Source organism: Sander lucioperca, chromosome 10 (assembly GCF_008315115.2).
Source record: "Sander lucioperca isolate FBNREF2018 chromosome 10, SLUC_FBN_1.2, whole genome shotgun sequence".
Taxonomy (NCBI): Eukaryota; Metazoa; Chordata; class Actinopteri; order Perciformes; family Percidae; genus Sander; species Sander lucioperca.
In genome coordinates, this window is record NC_050182.1 from 3,237,309 (window position 1) to 3,257,335 (window position 20,027).

The 20,027-nt window shown below is 40.4% G+C and overlaps 3 protein-coding genes and 1 long non-coding RNA gene across 14 annotated transcripts in view; 3 read left to right on the forward strand and 1 right to left on the reverse strand.

Annotated features, from left to right (window-relative positions):
• Nucleotides 1-11,218, forward strand: part of arhgef1b (Rho guanine nucleotide exchange factor (GEF) 1b) — a 46,294-nt gene extending 35,076 nt beyond the window's left edge. For 5 of the 7 annotated variants that reach the window (XM_031288581.2, XM_031288596.2, XM_031288576.2 and 2 more), the window contains 18 exons: nucleotides 937-1,101; nucleotides 2,428-2,618; nucleotides 2,759-2,905; nucleotides 3,258-3,340; nucleotides 3,687-3,812; nucleotides 4,191-4,305; nucleotides 5,014-5,114; nucleotides 5,286-5,360; nucleotides 5,477-5,552; nucleotides 6,163-6,330; nucleotides 6,428-6,515; nucleotides 6,630-6,737; nucleotides 6,872-6,921; nucleotides 7,034-7,180; nucleotides 7,279-7,404; nucleotides 8,104-8,288; nucleotides 8,721-8,825; nucleotides 10,249-11,218. In XM_031288581.2, coding sequence (XP_031144441.1) covers nucleotides 937-1,101; nucleotides 2,428-2,618; nucleotides 2,759-2,905; nucleotides 3,258-3,340; nucleotides 3,687-3,812; nucleotides 4,191-4,305; nucleotides 5,014-5,114; nucleotides 5,286-5,360; nucleotides 5,477-5,552; nucleotides 6,163-6,330; nucleotides 6,428-6,515; nucleotides 6,630-6,737; nucleotides 6,872-6,921; nucleotides 7,034-7,180; nucleotides 7,279-7,404; nucleotides 8,104-8,288; nucleotides 8,721-8,795 — 2,026 coding nt within the window. In that variant the 3' untranslated portion in view covers nucleotides 8,796-8,825; nucleotides 10,249-11,218. Of the gene's footprint in view, nucleotides 1-936; nucleotides 1,102-2,427; nucleotides 2,619-2,758; nucleotides 2,906-3,257; nucleotides 3,341-3,686; nucleotides 3,813-4,190; nucleotides 4,306-5,013; nucleotides 5,115-5,285; nucleotides 5,361-5,476; nucleotides 5,553-6,162; nucleotides 6,331-6,427; nucleotides 6,516-6,629; nucleotides 6,738-6,871; nucleotides 6,942-7,033; nucleotides 7,181-7,278; nucleotides 7,405-8,103; nucleotides 8,289-8,720; nucleotides 8,826-10,248 lie in introns of those variants that run through there. The other 2 variants (XM_031288604.2, XR_004103230.2) reach the window with 2 other exon arrangements.
• cd79a (CD79a molecule, immunoglobulin-associated alpha) lies at nucleotides 218-17,135 on the forward strand. The gene is made up of 7 exons (XM_031288728.1): nucleotides 218-228; nucleotides 8,331-8,333; nucleotides 14,230-14,333; nucleotides 14,782-15,105; nucleotides 15,725-15,840; nucleotides 16,122-16,184; nucleotides 16,368-17,135. Exons 3-7 carry the CDS (start codon nucleotides 14,294-14,296, stop codon nucleotides 16,491-16,493), a joined length of 669 nt encoding a protein of 222 aa, XP_031144588.1. The 5' UTR covers nucleotides 218-228; nucleotides 8,331-8,333; nucleotides 14,230-14,293; the 3' UTR covers nucleotides 16,494-17,135.
• LOC118496172 lies at nucleotides 15,838-18,033 on the reverse strand. Its single transcript, XR_004898659.1, has 3 exons — nucleotides 17,918-18,033; nucleotides 16,356-16,489; nucleotides 15,838-16,139 (listed from the first exon to the last, which is right to left on the reverse strand). It is a non-coding gene; the product is annotated as an uncharacterized LOC118496172 (long non-coding RNA).
• The window catches only part of lipeb (lipase, hormone-sensitive b), a 28,007-nt gene continuing 25,259 nt past the window's right edge, over nucleotides 17,280-20,027 (forward strand). The window contains exons 1-2 of one of the 5 annotated variants that reach the window (XM_036006730.1): nucleotides 17,280-17,459; nucleotides 17,940-17,976. In XM_036006730.1, the coding sequence (XP_035862623.1) occupies nucleotides 17,369-17,459; nucleotides 17,940-17,976 (128 nt within the window). In that variant the 5' untranslated portion in view covers nucleotides 17,280-17,368. The remainder of the gene's footprint in view (nucleotides 17,460-17,939; nucleotides 17,977-20,027) is intronic. The other 4 variants (XM_031288628.2, XM_036006731.1, XM_031288635.2 and 1 more) reach the window with 4 other exon arrangements.

Here is a 20,027-nt window from a genome sequence, read left to right on the forward strand (position 1 = left end):
TGGGTGTCAGCGCCTTGACAGACAGACAGACAGACAGACATGGACATGCTTCAGGCCTTATACTCATCACACAACATACAAACTAAACAAACAACACTTACATGCATACACACCTCACATTGAGCCCTGCACTTCTGATACACAACAAAAACACACTACATGGCTAAGTATGATATTCCTGGTGCGTGTGAAGCAATTGGAATAAGTTTGATTATTAAGATCAGTTTTGTTTTTTGTTTTTGTGGATGTGAATGCACGTTGTGTGGATTTGGAGAACTGTTGACATAAATGACCGTAAAGTTGCCTAACTGAAAACTTGTACAGACATTATGTAGAATCAATGCATGGCTACTTTCTTAACATACTGTTGTGCATTGGCTCCCAGTAACTCATAAGGAAATGTAGAAAGTGTTGGTAATCGAGTCCTACCATGTCTACAGTTTACAAAGCATACTTTATATTTTATAGTCTAACCAGTATGCATGTCATATGTCATACATATTCACTCATTTTCTCTCTTTCTCTTATCTTTTGTTGATGTGATCTTTTTCCTCTGTGATCAACTCTTTTTTTGTGTAAATCCTCTGTACCTTAAATCATTTATTCTCCTCACAATTTACACACATCTATGCACACTGACTGCATTTGACTTTGATACTTTCTCTTCTACTGTCCTCCCCTTCAAAAACATTTTTTGTTGTTATTTCCACTGCCTTTTGGTATCTCCTCTTTCCATTATCTCTTTGTTTCCTCCAACCATACTTTTGTTCTTGTTTTCTCCTTGTCCTTCCTGTGGCCTCTTTTCCTTTTTTTTCTTATCCATCGGTCCTCTCTTGTGTTTGTTCCCTCCTTTTTATCCCAATTCCTCCTTCTCTTTATTCTGTCCCTATCTGTCCACATCCCGTCCTCATCCTCTCCCACCTTCCCTCCCTACAGTAAGAAAGTGACTCGTAGCGAGAGTGCCCGCGTGGACCGGCACTCCTCTCGGCGCCGTGGCTCTTCCCGGGCCAAACAGTCCCGCTCTCGTAGTGATGTGGACCTCCAGCCGCCTTCTACCTCGACAACAACACCTACCCCGCTTGTCCCCCAGCACCTCCATCCGTAAGATGGAAAAAACCCTCTAAATGCCTCTCTGATTGGAGAGGTGCACAGCAGGGACAGACAGGCTGTCAAACACTGTCAGCAGTGCAGCAGTCCTGAAATAATCAGAAAGCAGTTGAACAAAATAGTTGGTAATAATGAGAATATTGATGGATGAAATCCACCTGGCTCATTCAGAACTATTAGGTAGATCACTTTGAAAGGATATTTAAAGTAAATGATTTTTAAAGGGCAAATGTCCATTGCTTCATGTCGACACAAACTAAATTAATCAATCTGACTGGTTTTATGACTCATTATTCACTGTCAGATGGAACCGTTGACCGGTGCTGTGACCGACTGGGAGTGAGTAACAGTTACACAGCACTCTTATTTTCACTGAAAGGTCAATGTTAGGTCAATGTTGACCATTGGGTAATCATTAGGTGACAGCCCTTTATTAACAGTTAGTTTACTTGCTGTTAGTTGACAGTAAATCCACAACACAGTCAGTTGTACTTTGTCAGGACTCAGGGGACATATTGAAACATTAAAATATCCTGAGTAAGCCAACCAAGGTCTGGCTCAGTCAAATTCAATACACTTCTCTGTATATTTTCTTGAGCAATCCTTACAATGACAGCTGCTGTCATCATGGAGGTCAAGTGGAGAGCGGCTTTGGGCATATGGTAGTGGTATAACAACAAGACCAGAAGAACAGGACAAAATAAACACTTAAGTGTAGTGGTGTCGATTAAAGTTAATGAATTAATATATTAATAAGCCCGTCACATGATGGTTACCGTGCAAGAGAAAACCACCATTACTTTTGTACTTTCCCATTTTAATCATAGTTTTTTTTTCTCTGAAGCACTAGTTTTAGCTAAAAAGCTTAAGTTTGATAGTCTATTCAAACTATTCCTATACTAATTATTTCCTGTTATCTGTCATCGTAAGATATTAATAGCTAGTCAGCTGGCTGATTTCGCAATACTAGCTGCTATTTATTTAAAAATATTCATGTGAGGCTTTACTTGATACTGAAGCTAAGCTACAAGCCCAACAGGACATTGATACATACATAGCTTATCTGCTATATACTCTGGCTAGCCATTAAAACACCCTTGCATTATCTAATATTAAGACTTCCCTGGTGTGCATTTAGAAATGCAATGAGCTGTTCACAGCTACTGTTGTTCCACAGCCAACAACCTCCACTATGTGTGAGTGAGTGTGTTAATCACATCACTTGATAGCCACCTGGGTCATACTTGAATTACGTTGTGCAGTAGTAACCAGTCTAAATCAATCACACACAAAAATTCTCCATTTTCCTTCCTTTCTCAGTTTCGAGGGACCAGTTTCACTTCCTGAAGGGCCCGGCCACTCCCCCACCAGCCCCTCCCCACAGCTGGAGGAGATGGAGCCCCGCTTCCTGGAGTTCGAGCATGACCCACCCAACTGGAGGGAGCTGGCTCCCCCTGAAGCCCTGTCCAGTCTCAGCAAGAAGGAGACCAAGAGGCAGGAGGTCATCAATGGTGAGGAGAAGAGAGATGAAGCAGCACATGATAAGAAGGAAACAGATGTGCAGATAAAATACAGTTGCAGTATAGGCAATCCTTCTTTTGAAGATGTTTTAGCATCTCTTATACCGTGTCTGCTCCCTCTCCCCTCTCAGAGTTGTTTGCAACTGAGCATGCCCATGTGCGGATGCTAAGTGTCCTTCAGATGATCTTCTCCAAGCCTTTGGAGAGGGAGGGGCTCCTGGCCTCCCCTGAGCTGGCCGCCATCTTCCCCAACCTTGATGAGATAATTGAAATGCACTGTAAGTGATGTTACAAAGAGGCCTTTTCTGACTTGTGTTTCTATCCTTTCAGAGTCAGACACATGAATTGGGAAGCCAGTGCTTTCCTTCCACACAACAAGCAAACTATTATACAGTGAATCTAAATGTGTACTCTGAATGTGAAGCTTCTTGTGTGTATTTGTTGCCAGTGATAAAGGTAACTGCAATTACAACCAGTCTACTTCAACATTATATACTGTAAGTGGGTGCACAGTCAAGGATTAATTGCATCACTCACAAAAAACACTTGTTTGCTGTCGTATAAAGAAGAAGTGCTCACTGTATTTTATATGTACATTTTGTATTTGTTTGCCTATGGCTGTGAATCCAGATAACTTCTACGAGAACCTGAAGAAACTGCGTTTAGATGACAACTTCATAGTCAAATCTATCAGCACCACAGTGCTCAACAGAGTGAGTCATCGTAATCGTTCTCTTTATATTGTCCTATCTCTCTTTTCTCTCAGTATGTGTGTTGCTTCTGGGAAAACTCCAACAGATATGTGCTGACAATTTTATTCAACATAACTTGCCAATAGTCTGATTTAGTTGGTTTATCAAGTCTGAAAGCTATCTATGAAAGTAAAATATTGGCTATAACAGTTAGTTATATTAGTTGCCAGTCTTTACTCTGTACATTTTCCAGCTCTTTCCCCATCTGCCCATTGCTTTATTCATTTACTTTTGGCTATCACAATACAGTGTGATTTTTTGTGTGTGTGTGTGTGTGTGTGTGTGCGTGCGTATGCATGCTTTCCAGTTTGGAGGTACAGAAGGGGAGTGGTTCCAGAAATTGACAGCCCGGTTCTGCAGTCACCAGTCATGGGCCTTGGACCAGATCAAAAGCAGGCAGAAGAAAGAGCCACGTTTCAACTCCTTCATACTGGTATACAGCCGTAGAGCGCACACACACACACACACACACACACACACACACACACACACACACACACACACACACACACACACACACACACACACACACACACACACACACACACACACACACACACACATTGTATTATTGTTGTTTTTACCTTGTAAAGCACTTTGGTCAACCAAGTTGTTTTTAAACGTGCTATATAAATAAATTGACTTGGCATTGACAACAAACACACACACACACACACACACACACACACACACACACACAGACTATTAAAGTTTTAAAAGAAAGACACACGTGGATGCACTCACAGATGCATGGACATGCAAGTGGTCACATAGGTGGTCATGTGTGTGTGCGTGTGTGCTTTAATCCCAGGAGGCAGAGAGTAAGCCCCAGTGCCGCAGGCTGCAGCTCAAGGATATCATTCCCATAGAGATGCAGAGACTGACCAAATACCCGTTGCTGCTGGAGAATATTGCCAAGAGCACAGGTGTGTGTGTGTGTGTGTGTGTGTGTGTGTGTGTGTGTGTGTGTGTGTGTGTGTGTGTGTGTGTGTGTGTGTGTGTGTGTGTGTGTGTGTGTGTGTGTGTGTGTGTGTGTGTGTGTGTGTGTGTGTGTGTGTTCGTGTTCGTGTTCGTGTTCGTGTTCTTGTCATAATTGTAAACATATTTATGAGACCATATGTTTTTACTGATTACAAGTGACTCGACTATGCTAATTATTATCACATTATATTTTATATCACAATATCCACTTTCTGTATATTGTGATATTTTATTTGGAAATTCTATAAGTTAATTGTTAATATATCTGTTATTTCTGCAAATTAAATACTTGATTAATACATGTCTGATGTTTATGTAGATTTTGAAGCTGATACATGGGCTTGTATTTTTCATGACAGCCATTTGATGATCTCTCTGTTTGGGTAAATGTTGAAATTATAAGTAAATTACATACTATATATTACATATTTTAGGCCAGAATGCAGAGGATTATTATGCCAATGTTGTGAACCTCGTGCCAATCTGCATCAAAGCACAGGATAAATGTGGACTAATTTAAGCACACCAGCATTTAAACAATGGATTATTGTCCATCCCATATTTTTTGGTACGCTCATGATTTATTGCTTTTGTTTGGCCTCTGCTGTGAAAGCTGTATTTTCCTCAACTCTGAGTTTTCTGTCTCTCCACAGAGAATTCAACAGAGAAGGACAGGATCCAGCAGAGCGCAGAGTGCTGCAGAAAAATCCTCAACCATGTCAACGAGGAGGTCAAAGTGATGGAGAACCTATTGGTGAGAAACATACAATCCATCACGCAACACACTGCTATGTAGTGATTGAGCACCAATTGGAGTCTTGTAAATTCATTTTAAGACCTCTGAGGGTCTCTGCTTGTTAGACTACTTCTTCCTCTGTGCTGTCTGTCCTCTGTCTAACACTCTAACCTTTCTCTCTGTTCCCAGACTCTGAAGGACTACCAGCGAAGACTGGACACATCAGGGCTCAAACCCAGTAATGAGCTTTATACTGAATATAAGGTAAGGTTCTTTTACCAACATTTGATTCCACACACTGTTGTACTTTACAGATTTAAGTTTCTTTGATGCTTTTGTTGCAAGAAATGTTCTCATTATTTTCCCACTGTCTTTTGTAGAACATTGACCTGACACAGAAAAAGATGCTTTATGAAGGCTCTGTGACCTGGAGAGTCACAAAGGAGAAGGCAATTGGTAAATATATGTTTGTGTGTACATAAAATACATTTAAACTGCCTGGGATTATCTGCTGCAGAAACAAGAACAAACATTTTACACACATTTAAAAATGTGCTTATTTGTTATTAATTGAAATAAAAAAATAAAAAATCTAGACTCATGCTAATATCTATTATAATGTTAATTATTATAACAACTCTCTTAGATTGCCCTTTTATCTGTTTCCAAAAGATAAAAAACCCACAATGGTTTATTTTGAGATAATGAAAACATTTTCATTTCCCTTTTCAAGTTTGTAGATTAAAGTTTGCTATAAAAAGAATCCCAGCTGCAGTGTCAGTCATTTTCTTTTTTTTTCACATTGGCCTCCCCCTTGACTTCCTTTTTTAAATATCCAGTTCAATTCAATAACCTAACCTCAATTAACAATCAAGGCCATACGCTTTACCCTATATAAACTATATGTGGAATTGGTAATGAATACATTAATAAATAAATATACATATCTAAAAAGAGCAATCTAAAGTAATGAAGCCATACACATAAAAATGACCTATGAGGGATTGAGAAAACGGATAGTCCTTACTTTTTCCCCTTCACCGTCCTACTCCTTCCTGTCTCTCAGAGGTGCAGTGTGTGTTGCTTGGCGACCTGCTGGTGCTCCTACAGAGGCAGGACGACAAGATGGTCCTCAAATGCCAGAGCAAGAGTAACATCGCTGTGCAGGAGGGTAAGCAGATGCTGAGCCCCATCATCAAGCTGGACTCCGTCTTCCTACGTGAGGTGGCCACAGGTTAGCCGCACACAACAGTACAGTAGTTTCACAGACAAATACGTCAGATCAATAGCATTCAACCTTCCAATTGCTGTTTTTTTTCTTATTCTGTCAGATCGGAAGGCCTTTTATGTGATATTTACCTGGGACAGCGGTGCTCAGATTTATGAACTGGTGGCTCAGTCTATTGGGGAGAGGAAAATGTAAGTCTTAGAGAGAAATAAACAGATTAACCATGTTTGTTTCAGAAGGTAAATCATAGCATGAATTGTAATCTGATTGTGTGTGTGTGTGTGTGTGTGTGTGTGTGTTTACAGCTGGACTGATGTCATAAAGTCAGCAGTGGACGATCTGAAGAAGAGTGGAGCACCCATGAGGTTAACACTGCCTCCTGGAAGCGGAGGACCTCCTTTCAGTCCCTCCACGTATGTGTCTGTGTGTGTGTGTGTGTGTGTGTGTGTATTTACACGTTTGTTGAAAGAGCAAGACATATTCATCGCCTGCCAAAGTTCACCCATCTTAAAATATCTCATTTCTTCTGTCATTTTCTCTCTGTCAGACTGACTGCCCCTTTGAGCCCAACTGAGAATGGGGGTTTGAAAAGCAGTGGTGAGACCGCAGCGCTTTATGTGCTGAACACTTAATAAACAGTACAAATTTGTTATTGTTACACATTTCTGAAAGCTGGAGCCAAAGTTAAGCCTTGTAAGTCTGTCTGTAGATCGAGATAAGGACAGCAAGTGGACGGATGACAAGTCTTCAGACCCCAGACACAGGCTGATTGATTTCCTGTCAGACAAAGGCTTCGACTTGATAGGCCACTCCAACAGCGATCAGGAGAAGGTGGCCAACAGTGCTTTGGATGAAGGTGAATGAGGGTGCTTCTATAGATGTTTGTTTATATAACTGTCTTTCCTTTCTTTCATAGTAGCTTGCCTGTCCTAATAAATGTGTCTCCTGTGTTAGTCATGTTGCTGAAAAGGCTGTTGGTCGGCAGCATCAGTCTATCAGTAGACTCGCAGCCTGATGAAGAAAACGGAGAGGAGCAATCAGAGAGGCCCAGTCAAGAAATGGATAGCTGTCAGTCAACAGGTAGGCGTTTGTGTTTTTGAAAGGCATAGTTTGAAATTTTGGAAATTAATCTTATTCACTTTCTTGCAAGTAAGTAAAAATAGTTACAAGTTGCTGTGTTACGGGGGTAGTATGCCAGACTTTTTGTTGGCCGTCAGCACTGACTTCCTGAAATCATTGCTGTGAAGTTAAAATACCAGGACGGATAAAACAAGCAAGATATAATGTGTTAATTAGTGACCTTCTGAAATGCTGGCAGGCATTTTGGATGGAACCAGGCAAGTTGTTGCCGCCTGTTTCTGTCTGTTTTTAGTCTTTATGCTGAGCTAAACTAACTGCCTGCTGGCTTTAGCTTCATATTCAGACTGGTATCAATCTTCTCATCAATCCTCTTCAGATAAGCAAATGTATTTCCCAAAACGTCAAACTATTACTTTAAACATCATGTTCCGTTTTGGTTGTATAGCTTCTTAGCCTTGTTAGATGTCCAAATATTGTTTGGTGTTATAATTTCTTCAATGTTTCATGAGTAGAAAAGTATGTTTTTTTTCCCCCTCTCTTCATTACAAACAAAAAACAAAGGACGTTACACTGTGACCAGGAAACTTCATAATCCAAGGTTTTACTGGTGTTAAATATCAGTTTTACTGGTCAGAATTTACTGCAATTCAAAACAAAACTGAGTGATGACCCATCTAAATTGAGTATTTCCCTCCACAGAAGAAAGCCAGGCCACAGACAGGGGAGCGGAGGAGGAGAGCAATAACGCTTGTGAAAAAGAAGGTGTGGGGACGAAGGGAGAGGAGGAGAGAAATATCAGTGCGCCCCTGGTGTTGTCCCAGGAGAGGATGGAGGAAGTGTGCAGGAGGCTCCGCAGTCTGGAGGAACAACTAAAGAGACTACAGGTGAGGGGAGGTGAAGAGAGAGAGAGAGAGAGAGAGAGCGAGGTAGTATGACAGGGGCAGATAAAGATGAGAGACATAACAAAAAGGTGGGAGCTGACTGGAAAGAGACACGCAGTTGGACATCTAGGATTTCTCTGAGGATAACTTAAGTAAGGAGTGAGCTGTGGTATACTTTGGACAAATGGGGCCAAAATGGCACAAAAGAGAAATTAGAGAATAGAAAACCATTTAACCACTGCTGTTATTGCTTGGCTGAAAATTGCCTTGTGAAATTGGACTTCTCTGAAAATGGCTATTATGTCCAGTGCTTGCAATGTGATGTGTCAGAGAAGCAGCGAGGGAGACGAAGAGGATGTTAAGAGGAGGAGGAGGAGGAGGGGTGTGTGTGTGTGTCCTCAGTTCCTATGGTGATATTGATTTTGTGTGTGGCAGACTGTAGAAGAGGAGCACCACAAGCTGCAGCAGGCCCTTTCCAAGTTCTCACTGGAGGGGGGTAACTTCCAGTGAGACATCATAATGCCACCTGCTGGCCACTAGGTGAGAACGCTGAACTATTTAAATATATATATAATATACTTTAAAGTGATGCTCAAGTATAATTTAAATAGAAGTATTGGATTAAGTATCATCTATTATTATCAAGGGCATAGGATAGGTTTTATGAAGTGGAGAGACACTACGCCAGACACTTTTCAAGAACAAACTGTGATTGTGTGCCATTTCCTGTATCAATCCTGCGAAAACATTATATTATAAAATTAGTTATCATGCCTTCCATAATAATGATATTATAACAACTAGTACAGAGCCCGTTGAAAATGTGCCTGTTTGGAACGGGCGCTTGCTTGGCCTGTGGTATTGCTGCTTGTAGAATTCTTCAAAACCAAATTGTACCCCAAAATTACTTACAGAAGGACCCCAAACCACTTACTCCACTGTAGCCTAAAGCCTACTACTGACTTACAGTGTAGGCTACGTCTACATCAGAGGAAGACATTGTAGGCCTACCTACTACTGTGTTTACCCAGGGTGCTGTGTCTGCCCGGTTCAACTCTGATATGTTCTCGCATTGCACAACGCTGTGAAGGAATAATCTCCAAGATTACGTCATGTTCTGCCAGCTCACAGCAACTTAATAGATATAAATGCATAATAAATGTAGGAAAAGAATCAAAGGCTGTAACACCCCCCACCCCCTGCTGTTGTAAAGCGTTCTGCATGTGGCATCTGCGTGTGATGTGTAGGTTGTCACTTCTTGTCTGTGGTTGTGCTTTGCATGTGTGGGATTCTGAAACGTCCTTAAATTCGGGAATTGTCGTTTGTTTATTCAAAGTCAAAGACAGTCCAAAGTAGTGCTACTTTGCATATTTTTGTGGGTCTGAGGTGTATTTCGCATTTTAGCTGCCAAAGCTCCGCTGCTTTCTTCGACCCTCTCTGTGTCTGGTCCTGCGCTGAGCTCAGTCAGTGTGCAGTGAGGGGGGAGTGGCCAGCGGCAAAAACCAATGTGTGCTTCTTTTACCGACGAACTTGGCACTGCACTTACTCGTGCCCGTAGCAAGACACCTGTCAAGTTTGAAATCCATTGGACTAACGGTTCGAGAGATATGCGCATGACACACAGACAGACAGACGTTCCTGCAATTTATAGATAGATAAACTTTATTTCTAAAGCCCTTTTCAAAACAGATTTACTGAGTGTTTTACATGGGAAAATCAAGTTACTTTAAATTAGATCAAATCTAGACCACTAAAAGTACAGAGAATGAAATGGAATACAAACAGAACAAATGAAAGGTATTAAAACTAAAATGCAAAACATAAACAATAATAAATACCAATTGTAATGCTATGTACATTTCTGTATTATTAATGCACTGAACTTACTTAAAGTCATGCTTACTAGACCTGATGGACATGTTATCTCACATTCAAACTTTCCCACGTCTTTTCTTCTGTTTAGATGTTTACTGGTGCTGGTTTTTGGAGTGCAAGAGTGACTTTCAGAGGCTTCCCTGGAAATTCCTAAACCCTCATAAGTCATGCCTGGACTCTTTGCTGCACTAGGGGGCTTTATGCACAGTGCAGTGGTTCAGTGACAGAACATAAGAGGGTGTGTACATGTGTATGTGTGTCTGTTTGCGTGCGTGCTTGGTAGAGAGGTATACAAAGAAAAAAAAGAAAACAACAGGACATCCTACTTTTGAGTGGGAGGTTGTTTTTTTCAGATGTGCCAAAAAAATGAAGCAACAATTTGCTGTGAGAGAGATGCTGCCTAACAAAATGTCGTGATTGTGATCTGCTGTAACACACATATGCACACCAGAAACATGCACGCTAGAAAATAATGTACATTATTGCCAATAGCAGATGTGCAGTAAAGGAGAAATCCAATGTTTTCCCACCAGGTTGGCTATAAGCATGTGGAAGCCTAAAGGGGGCAATGTAGCGTTTGAAGATGTATTGAAATACTACTGCTGATATATAGTGTTATTTCTAGTCTATGCCAAAGTACCACAGAGATGCACTTTTTATCAAACAAGTTTAACCATCATTGTTTTTGTAAAATGTATTTACTCTCTATTCAGTACAGTTTTTAAACAGTTGGGCTTCATGTAGGTAGCCCTGATTATTGAAAAGATTGAATGCAAGGAAGTGTGTGTGTATGTGTGTTACAAAGTTTTTAATTAAGGATTTGCTTGTTTGGCGGGTTTTTACTGTTATTACGTCACATAGAAACATTTATAAATAGTGGCACTATAGATAATCATGCTGTTAATAATGGAGACTTGTTTGTATTTACCGCTTTTATTTATTCCTCTGAGTTCTGTTTGTTGTTGGGTCAGTGAGTTGCATCGCCTGAGTGAAACTGTTACAGCACTGGGCCAAAAAAAAAAAAGATAGAGCAATGTGTTTGAGAAAAGAAAAAAACATTTGAAGGCAAACCTAGAATGTGTAATGAAGATCAAGGTAGGGAGTGAAGAAGGGAGTAGAGATGGGGAGTAGGCCTGCATGATTAATCGTTATAAAATCACGATCTGGATTCAACCTGTTCACGATTTAATTTTTAAATAACTTTGATTTTTTTTGGGGGGGATTTAAAAAAAGAAAAATGAATAATTATTTTTTTTTTTTATTATGAAAAAATCTGATTTAAAAAAAATCTATGTTTGGCACTGTCAATTTGTTTTGTCATAGTTCATGTGTGCAATAAACATTACACTTCGTGAGGAAAAAAATCGTGGCAGAAAATCGTGATATCAATTCTAAGCTAAAAAATCGTGATTCATATTTTCCCCCGAATCGTGCAGGCCTAATGGGGAGTGAGTTTAGAGGTCGCTTTGGTTAATTTGAAGCTAGCTTGAACCAGATGGTCATGAAATGTGTAGAAAACACGAGATTAGGATTTGCTCTCACTGTACTAGAGAGAAACACACACATATACAGCCACAAACACTGAAGGCCCAGTGCTACAGTAGTGTTCACAAAGGTCGTTTAGTGCCAGCCTCATTTCTACAGTGTCACCTTTCCCCCAGATTCAGAGCTCCTGATCCAAAACACGGACTTAAGATGGGGTTATAAATTGTATTATATGACGTTAGATTCACATGTTATTAGCAAAAGGTTCTATTCTTCTCTGATAGCAATATTTGTATCAAAACTGAGCTTGTGTCTTTGTATTTTATTCAGCAGTTGATTGTAATTATAATTATGATGATATAATTTCTAGTAGTGGCATAACTGTGGCCGTGCACACAGGACCAAAGACATAACAAAGCACCGTTAGATCCTCACAGAAGCTGTAATTCTCTTAATGACTTGCTTCACCTGTGTAGCAACATGTGTCACTTGCGATAATGTAATGTTGATGCCGGAGTGATCGCTCAGCCTGCAGCTGCTTTCCATCTACCCAAACACCAACATGTTGCAACTTAAGTGAAGGGATTTTAAAAGCACATAGAAGAAGGAAGTATTGGTTGTCATTAAAAAATACGTAGATACCAAGATGAAGAATGTTAGACTGCCCTAGCCTTATGACCAAACCCAAACAGAATCTGTGATTTCTCGCATACACTTCAGTGACTTTCGTCAGCAAAAAAAAAAGATCTGTTTGGGTCAGTAAGTGTGAGTAAAAGCCAGTGTAACTGCCAAAAGCTGTACTGTTCTGACCTGGATAGTGGACTGTTATTGAACACATGGGACCAGCTCCAGCAACAAAGAAAAAGGACAAGGCAACAAGACAGTGAGGATACAAAGGAAACATTGAAGGTTTTGAGAAAGGAAAACTGCAGTCTCAGTCCAGCTTCGCTCTTACCAGCACTGTGATCATGATCACTTCCTGATATGCATTCTCACCATTGTTGCCACAACAACAAACGCCCTCTGAACCTCAGTGTGATCTTGTGCAAATGTTGCCATTAGTCACAACATGCTGTAAGTTTGTGTTTGAACGTTATTGCCATCTCTCCCCATGTTTTCCTCATGTAAAATGTACATAGATGTTAGCTTGAAGATTTTTTTTTTTTTTTTAGAGAAAGCATAAATTAGCCCCCCTCATTTTTATTATTAAGCTTATTAGCTACGTACATACACCTCTTGAAAATACCCTCACTTGTGATAGCATGATCACCTTTTCCTACCGCACAGTTTTACCATATATTTCATTTGATTTACTTAAACGGGTCAGGGGAGGTTTTGTTACTGTTTTTGTTTTGTTTTGTTTTTCAAACAAGCTTTTGTAATTATGTACTATGCATTTGGCCATAACGGTGAGAGAGACGGGACTTGTCTGTAACTGGTCTATGCATGAATGAATTGAACAAATATGCAAATATTGTAACCACAACATATGTTTTTGGTGTGCATGTTAAAGTGCAAACCTACTCTGCACTGTGGTTATCCAGCTTAATGATGGGATACATCTAAACAGATCATCTCAACCGGGGATTTTTTTAACTGTCAAACTGCCGTGGTCAGCAGGTGAAACCCAATTAACACCAGCTTACAGCGATGCCTTCACTCACTGGCTGAAAGACTGCTACAGGCACTTCTCGCTCTCCCTCCTCCAGATGCTTTTCCTCATGCATTCTATATACAAACACCTAGATGTATAGAAAATGTATTTATAGAGTGGTGCCTTGTTCCAACGATCAAGTTGTTTTCTTCTTAAAGGGCTCTTAAGTCTACAAACACAATCACTGTTGTTTGCGCCATCTATCATGGAGGACTGTAAAATTGACCTCCGAGTGAGAGACGATGACAAATGACTAACGATTAAGAGATCATCCCAGGATTGTGTTTTTGTGTTCACCTCCATTACAGCAATAGGTTTTGAGCCCTCCACCCAACTCAGCCAGTGCCCTGTATATAAAAAAACACTGCTTCTTGTGATACAGGCATCTGCCATCATGTCTATCTATAAACAATGAATATGCAAGAACTATACTGTGTATTTGGGTTTTGATTTTTTTATCGTGTAAGAGGCGCTTTAATGATGTATACTTAGGAAGACATTTGTGGTACGTTCTGTTTTTTAAATTCTTTCTTTTTTTAATAAATTGGGGAAATAAATTCCTGTTTTGTCATTTTATATAGTTATGAGCTAATACCTATGTTAGAATAACTGCGGAGTAAATTTGGGGTTCAAGGTTAGTTTCATTTCACTTTTTATAACCACAGGGTTTTGAGATGGATTGTATGAGGATCATGTTGATTTCATAAACCATATCCTGTATCTGTATATTCCTTTTAAAATATACAGTGTATGTACATAAAAGGGAATTGTTGGCCTACATCATAGTATTCTTCTTGAAGAAATTAACATAATCTATTTTCTAAATGCATGCAGATATAGCTTTTATGCAAATGTGGGACAGTCCAAATTCATTCAAGCGTAAATCCTGACTGAGAAAAACAAGACACCAGTGCATTAGTACAATAGCAGTGAAGACTGATCTGCGTTATCTCAGAACGTTTTTTAATCTCTGGACCAAACATTTGTTAACGCAATGGGGGCAGTCACAAACATTCTCCTCTGCAGCTTTGTCGGTGAGTCAGATCAATTTATTTTAAGACACAATATTGATTGAAATACTTTTAAGAGATGAATACTATAAGAGAATATATTCAATAGTTTATATATGTGTAGATGCAATTATCTTTTGGGTTTTGTGGAAAATGGGCATGCCTGTATATTAAAGCTAGTATACTGTAAGTAGTCTATATGTATGTACTCTATATAACTTTTTTCACATTTAGCTTTTTTTGTGTTCTGCTTCAATGAACCACATCTCCTGTCAAAACAGATGGCTGTGCTATCCTGTTGCTGTACATTTACAATTTATTCAACTTTTAAGACCATAACATGTCAATTGTTAACACAGGTTATGCTAGTATGATAAATGCAGTCATACTACATGATTTGACAAATGTTGGATTAAAATAAAAAAATGTATAACAAATTCACAAAACAACATAACTGCTGCTTCCTCCACAGTGGGTATTGCTCAGAATAAGGTGACTTTAGAGCCGGACAGGCCCTTTTTGAGGATACAGGTCTCCCAGAGAGCTGTCTTGGAGTGCTGCTACAGTACCAGTGCATCAGTGACATTCACTTGGATCAAACACTCTCCCAACAAAACCCAGGCTCCACAGCATGTGGAGCCTGGGTCAGAGACTGCTCAAGACAGCAAAATAGACAAATCCTGTGGCACTCTAACCTTCCGCCGAGTCCAGCTGAATGACTCTGGACTGTACCAGTGTTGGCTGAATGGCAGCGACTTCAGCATCCTCTCACATGGCACCTACCTGCAGGTCTACAGTGAGTATTTGTGTGTGTGATGGACTGAGATGGAGTCAGGCGAGCTCTAAGCATGGCTAACACCTCATAAGCCATAAATCCTGTTAACGTTAGTCTATCCAAGAGCTGTGTGAGTGGCAGCATCCTGGCATATCGCAGTTTAGTTAATCTATACATCATCAGGATGGTCTCATTACCAGTCTGCTGCCCAGTTATTTACTTTAAATAGCACCAAGATTGGATCAAGTTGCAGTCAAGCTAATGGCATTTGTCACACTGAAATGCCATTTTGCATCATAATCTCATTAGACACAGATGGCAGATGCGGAAATGTAAAACAACCACTAATCTCCTCTGGGGATTATGCACATTAGTTCATGAGAAGCCTTAACAAAAGCATCAATTGTTTATTCATTTATTACATAGGCCTATATCAGACTGTGCTATTTATACTAAATAGTACAGTTATATAACAAACCAATCAATCTCATAATAGATTGATAAAAAGTAATTCTGTTAAGTAAATATTAGGTTACCATGATTAACCTGACCTCATCTTATTTTAAGTGAGCACTCACAACAAAAACATGCACACACTTGTTGAGTTTGTTTCACCTCTGAACCCTGTCTGTATGCCTAGAACCAATGGAGAAGACAATAAACCTCAGCGAAAGCACCAAAAACAAGATCCTGACAGCTGAGGGAGTCTTACTGCTACTGTGTGTGCTTGTGCCTTCTGTCGCCCTTCTCTTCCAGGTCAGAAGTCACTTTATTATGACTGACTGTAAATTACCATACATTGATCTGTCAACGCCCCCTGACTCATAGCATTGATGTTGCAGCAATTTACAAAAATGTCTTAAAATGGCATATCATTCATGTCAACACAATAGAAGTTATTGCAATCTGTAAGACAGCTGTGCTTTGACTCCACAGCAATACGTTTCTCAAATGGATATTTTTTATGTTTCTTGCCTTTCCTCCATGAGAAGTTGCACCATTTCACAGCTTTACCAACGTCTGCTTCCCCCTCACAGTCAAAGAGACTAAATGAACTGGAGAAAAAGAAAGCAAAGAAGGAAGAGGAAAACATATATCAGGTAAATGAGTCACATCCTCTCTGAGTCAAACATGTCATGGCAGGCTTGTGAGAAATAGCCTACTCGTCCAAGTCACATTGCTGAAAACAGGAACCAAAAAAGATATGAATGGACGTTATCTTGTACTAATCAATTTAACATGAAAATGTTTCAATGATTTTTCTCCCTTACCTCATACCCCAGGGGCTAAATCTGGACGATTGTTGCTCCACATATGATCAGATTGAACGCTCCCAGGCACATGGTCCATACCAGGATGTGGTCAACATTAAAGAGGAGGAGGAGCAGATTCAACTGGAGAAACCCTGAAACAAAGGGGAAGATAGAGAAAGGGAGAGTGTTGAGTCTATATTTTGAAAGATTAACTGTGTAATATCTGAATTCAAGGACATTCTTCAACACGCTGATTGGAATTTTGTACATAGCCTGCAGTTACATTTTTAGCATCTGATAACATATTGTTTAATCAGCTTGTTTAATTTCAGATAAATCAGCTTGTTTAATTTCAGATGCAACATTAATTTTTGAACTTGGAAACAGTTGACAAAACAGCCTCACAAGGGTCCACTCAGTTAGGGCCATAGCAATTCAACTGATCTCGACAGACCTCCACTGCTCTGCTCCTCCACGTATGGAAGTCAAACACCGTTCATCTAAACCCACTGTCCACATAAAGATGACACTGGTTTAAATTTGGCAAAGTATCCCTTTAACAGAGGACACACCCTCTGTAGCTGCAGCCCTGCACACTTATGTGATGCGATCAAAGGCTCCAGAACAGCTTCTGAGTGGACCTATTGGTGAGATTGTTTTGTTGTCAGCTTCTTTAATGGTCATTTAAAAAATATATATGAATTTCCAGCATTTTATTGAATGGCTTTATGATGTGTGACAATGTATCTGCTTTCTGCCATTTCTAAGACTACTCAACGAATAAAAAAATCCTACAAATTCTTCTAAATTGTCTACAATAATAATGCCTCTGCTGAATGTACCATGGGCTCACTTTTCTTTTGAAAAGTTGTACAACCAAGCCAACGGGGTGAATAATTGTTGATTTCCGAGCCTCGTGATTGGCTACTGGACTGCGGGACAGTCATTCATTGGCTTTCACATGCCTCGGCGCTTGCAGGCAGGTATGTAGGCGAGATGTGAGAGGCGGTGCGTAAACAGAGTGGGTGAAGATGGCGTCGAACAAGAAGAGTGGTGGGAGTAGCAGATTTGAGAAAGGTGTCAATGGAAGACGCTTGTCCAAACACAAAGAGGGTCTAGTAGGTGAGTTTTTCTGTGACCGTGCCGACTTCGTCACAGCCCCCCTATCGCTTTCCCCCTTCATTACATCCCCCCTTTTTGACGCTCCCTGCCGTCACCTCCCGCTAGCGTCCGTTAGCACCATATACATTAGCTGGCCTCGGGTAGCCGAAATGAAGAACTAGGATTATACCGCTGGCTCTGTCTCAGCTGCTTAGCTAAGTCCTGTAATTGTTTTATGACATCAAAACGCGTCGGCAGTGGCATTGATAGAATCTGTGTAGACTGTTTAAAAGCGTTACAGAAAACATTGCCCGGCGGTCAACCTCCTTCGCTGGCATGTCCACAGTTAACGAGCATCCCCCGGTTATAGCTACAGAAGCGCTGTACCGTTAGCCTCTAGGTGTAGCAGTGGTAGTAATATCATCGCTATAGAATACTTTAACTACATTTATATGGCTCCATGCTACATTTATATTCACCTTTCACGTTCTGTACCCCTAGTTTCAGCTGCTGACACTGACAGGACCCACCCGAACAGGTACTCCAAACAAACAAGAGAGAAAGGGATGGAGTGTAACTGAATTAACCTCCCGAGTGTGGTAACGTCACACGGAAGTATGTTCATAAATTGATTAAACGATTGATTGATTTCCTACTATGACATGTTGACATGTCATAGTAGGAAAAGCACAGGTGTATTCAAAACCATTAATGATGGCTGCATTCCACTTAGGAGAGGCCCTGGTATTGTGCATGCTGACTCACTGAAATAGCTTACTAGGACACTTGTTGGAATTGAGCCATCGTTAAGGTTATCAATTTCAGCTGTGCTTTTCCTACTATGTAGGAAAAGTGCCAATTGATAGGGCCACTGGGGAAGCTGTCATCAGGAAATAACTCCCTTGCCACCCTTGATGACGAATATCTGTGCTGCGCTTTGCTCTGCGCCCTACCTAGCGGTGCGCAGAAACTACAAATCGCTTATGATGTGTAGGCGGCTTATAGTGCTCATATTATGCTGTTTGCCTTTTTCCTTTTCCTTTATAGTGTTATCCTTTTTGTGCATGATAGGTGTACAAAGTGAAAAAGCCCAAAGTCCACCCCAAAGGGACTTACCATCTCCAACAGAAAACACTGTTCACAAACTGTTCCAAACAGCTCTATTGTAGTCCAGCCTTTTCTTCCGTGACGAACGTGCGTCACTTTGTAACACACGTTATAATGCTCGCCTAGCTGCTAGCGTGCCATGCCCTCATACTCTGCTTCTGATTAGCTAGCAGTGCTTACCTAGCTACTGCGCATGTGCGACTCCCAACAAAGATGGAACAGAAGTGAGATGTCTCACTCTGTAGCTAAAACAGAGAGCTCAACACACAGGGTGAAAAGAGGAGCTGCAGCAATGTGCAGTACAACAAAAATATGGTGTTTTATTTTCTTTAATTAAACCATGTAAACCTATTCTGGTACAACCTCTAAATACAATTATGAACCTGAAATTTAGCATAATATGAACACTTTAAGGCTTTAGAAAATCTAGCTGTCACGGGAGACTTTGGCCAATCACAGGTCATTTCAGAGAGTGTTCCTATTGGATGTTCTGCTCATGCCCATGCACAGGAAGAGGTCTCACTCTACTTCAAATTCTAGTGTTTTTTGCATTCTACCTACTGCAGCTTTAAATGCATTGCATTATACAACTGAAGGGAAGCCCTATGCATCCCCTTTGGAGGGGGTGTGGATGCTTATTGTTACTAGTTTCCTGTTGTTCAGTTTGGCCTTGTGTGTTTGAAGGTGCGCTGTCTGGGAGAAGGGTCAAAGCCTCCTAAACACGACACTACAGAGCCCCTGCTGTTGACCCTTCCTCTCGCATGTGGACTGCTCAAAGTTTGCTATTTTTAAAGCTTGCTTCCTGTAGACATAGCATTTTGTAGAGTATCAGATATCTGGCCGAGTCCAAAAGACTGACCAGATACCATATCTTGTAGAAGAAAATAACAGAAACGGCCTAAAGGTGGAATTTTACCTTTAACACTGTCTGGTCTCAACAAATAACTGTTGAGACTTTTTTACTTGCATAGATAGATGAGGGCACTGTATTGTAACGGTGAGTTCCACTTCAAGGATCAGTCACTGTGTTTTCATATCCTTGGGCTTACATTTACCCAGACTTTACATTTACCACATCTTGAATGTGTCTGTTTAGATTTGATAAAGAGAAACTCAAGAGAGCCATGAGTTAGAAACGGCCTAGACAAGACCAGCACAGTTAATCACACTGACATTAAGAAGTAGCTCAACATTAAACTAGCCCATTAGAGTAGCTTGAAGTTTTCTGTGAGGAAGGCCCCAGCCCGGCTGTAATTTCTTGCCACAAATGCAAACAAGCACTTTTTCCCCAAACAAGAACTGCTAGTTGTTTGTGTGTATTTGTACAGAAGTTACAGCTAATAGGCCTTTTAACCAGAAGACATGTTGATTTCTAGTAGGGAAAGTACATGTGTTACTGATAACGGTAACAATAGTGCCGTTCTGTAAAGTGTCCTTGAAAGTCGTGACAGTGAGCCAGCATGCAGGACCCTAATACTGAAG

What these genes read in the sequence shown, in the direction of transcription:
- cd79a (XM_031288728.1), top strand. Translation starts at nt 14,294, where the DNA reads ATGGGGGCAGTCACAAACATTCTCCTCTGCAGCTTTGTCG. An exon ending in CTGTCGCCCTTCTCTTCCAG is followed by an intron (nt 15,841 to 16,121) that starts GTCAGAAGTCAC and finishes TCCCCCTCACAG; the next exon opens with TCAAAGAGACTAAATGAACT. An exon ending in AAGAGGAAAACATATATCAG is followed by an intron (nt 16,185 to 16,367) that starts GTAAATGAGTCA and finishes CTCATACCCCAG; the next exon opens with GGGCTAAATCTGGACGATTG.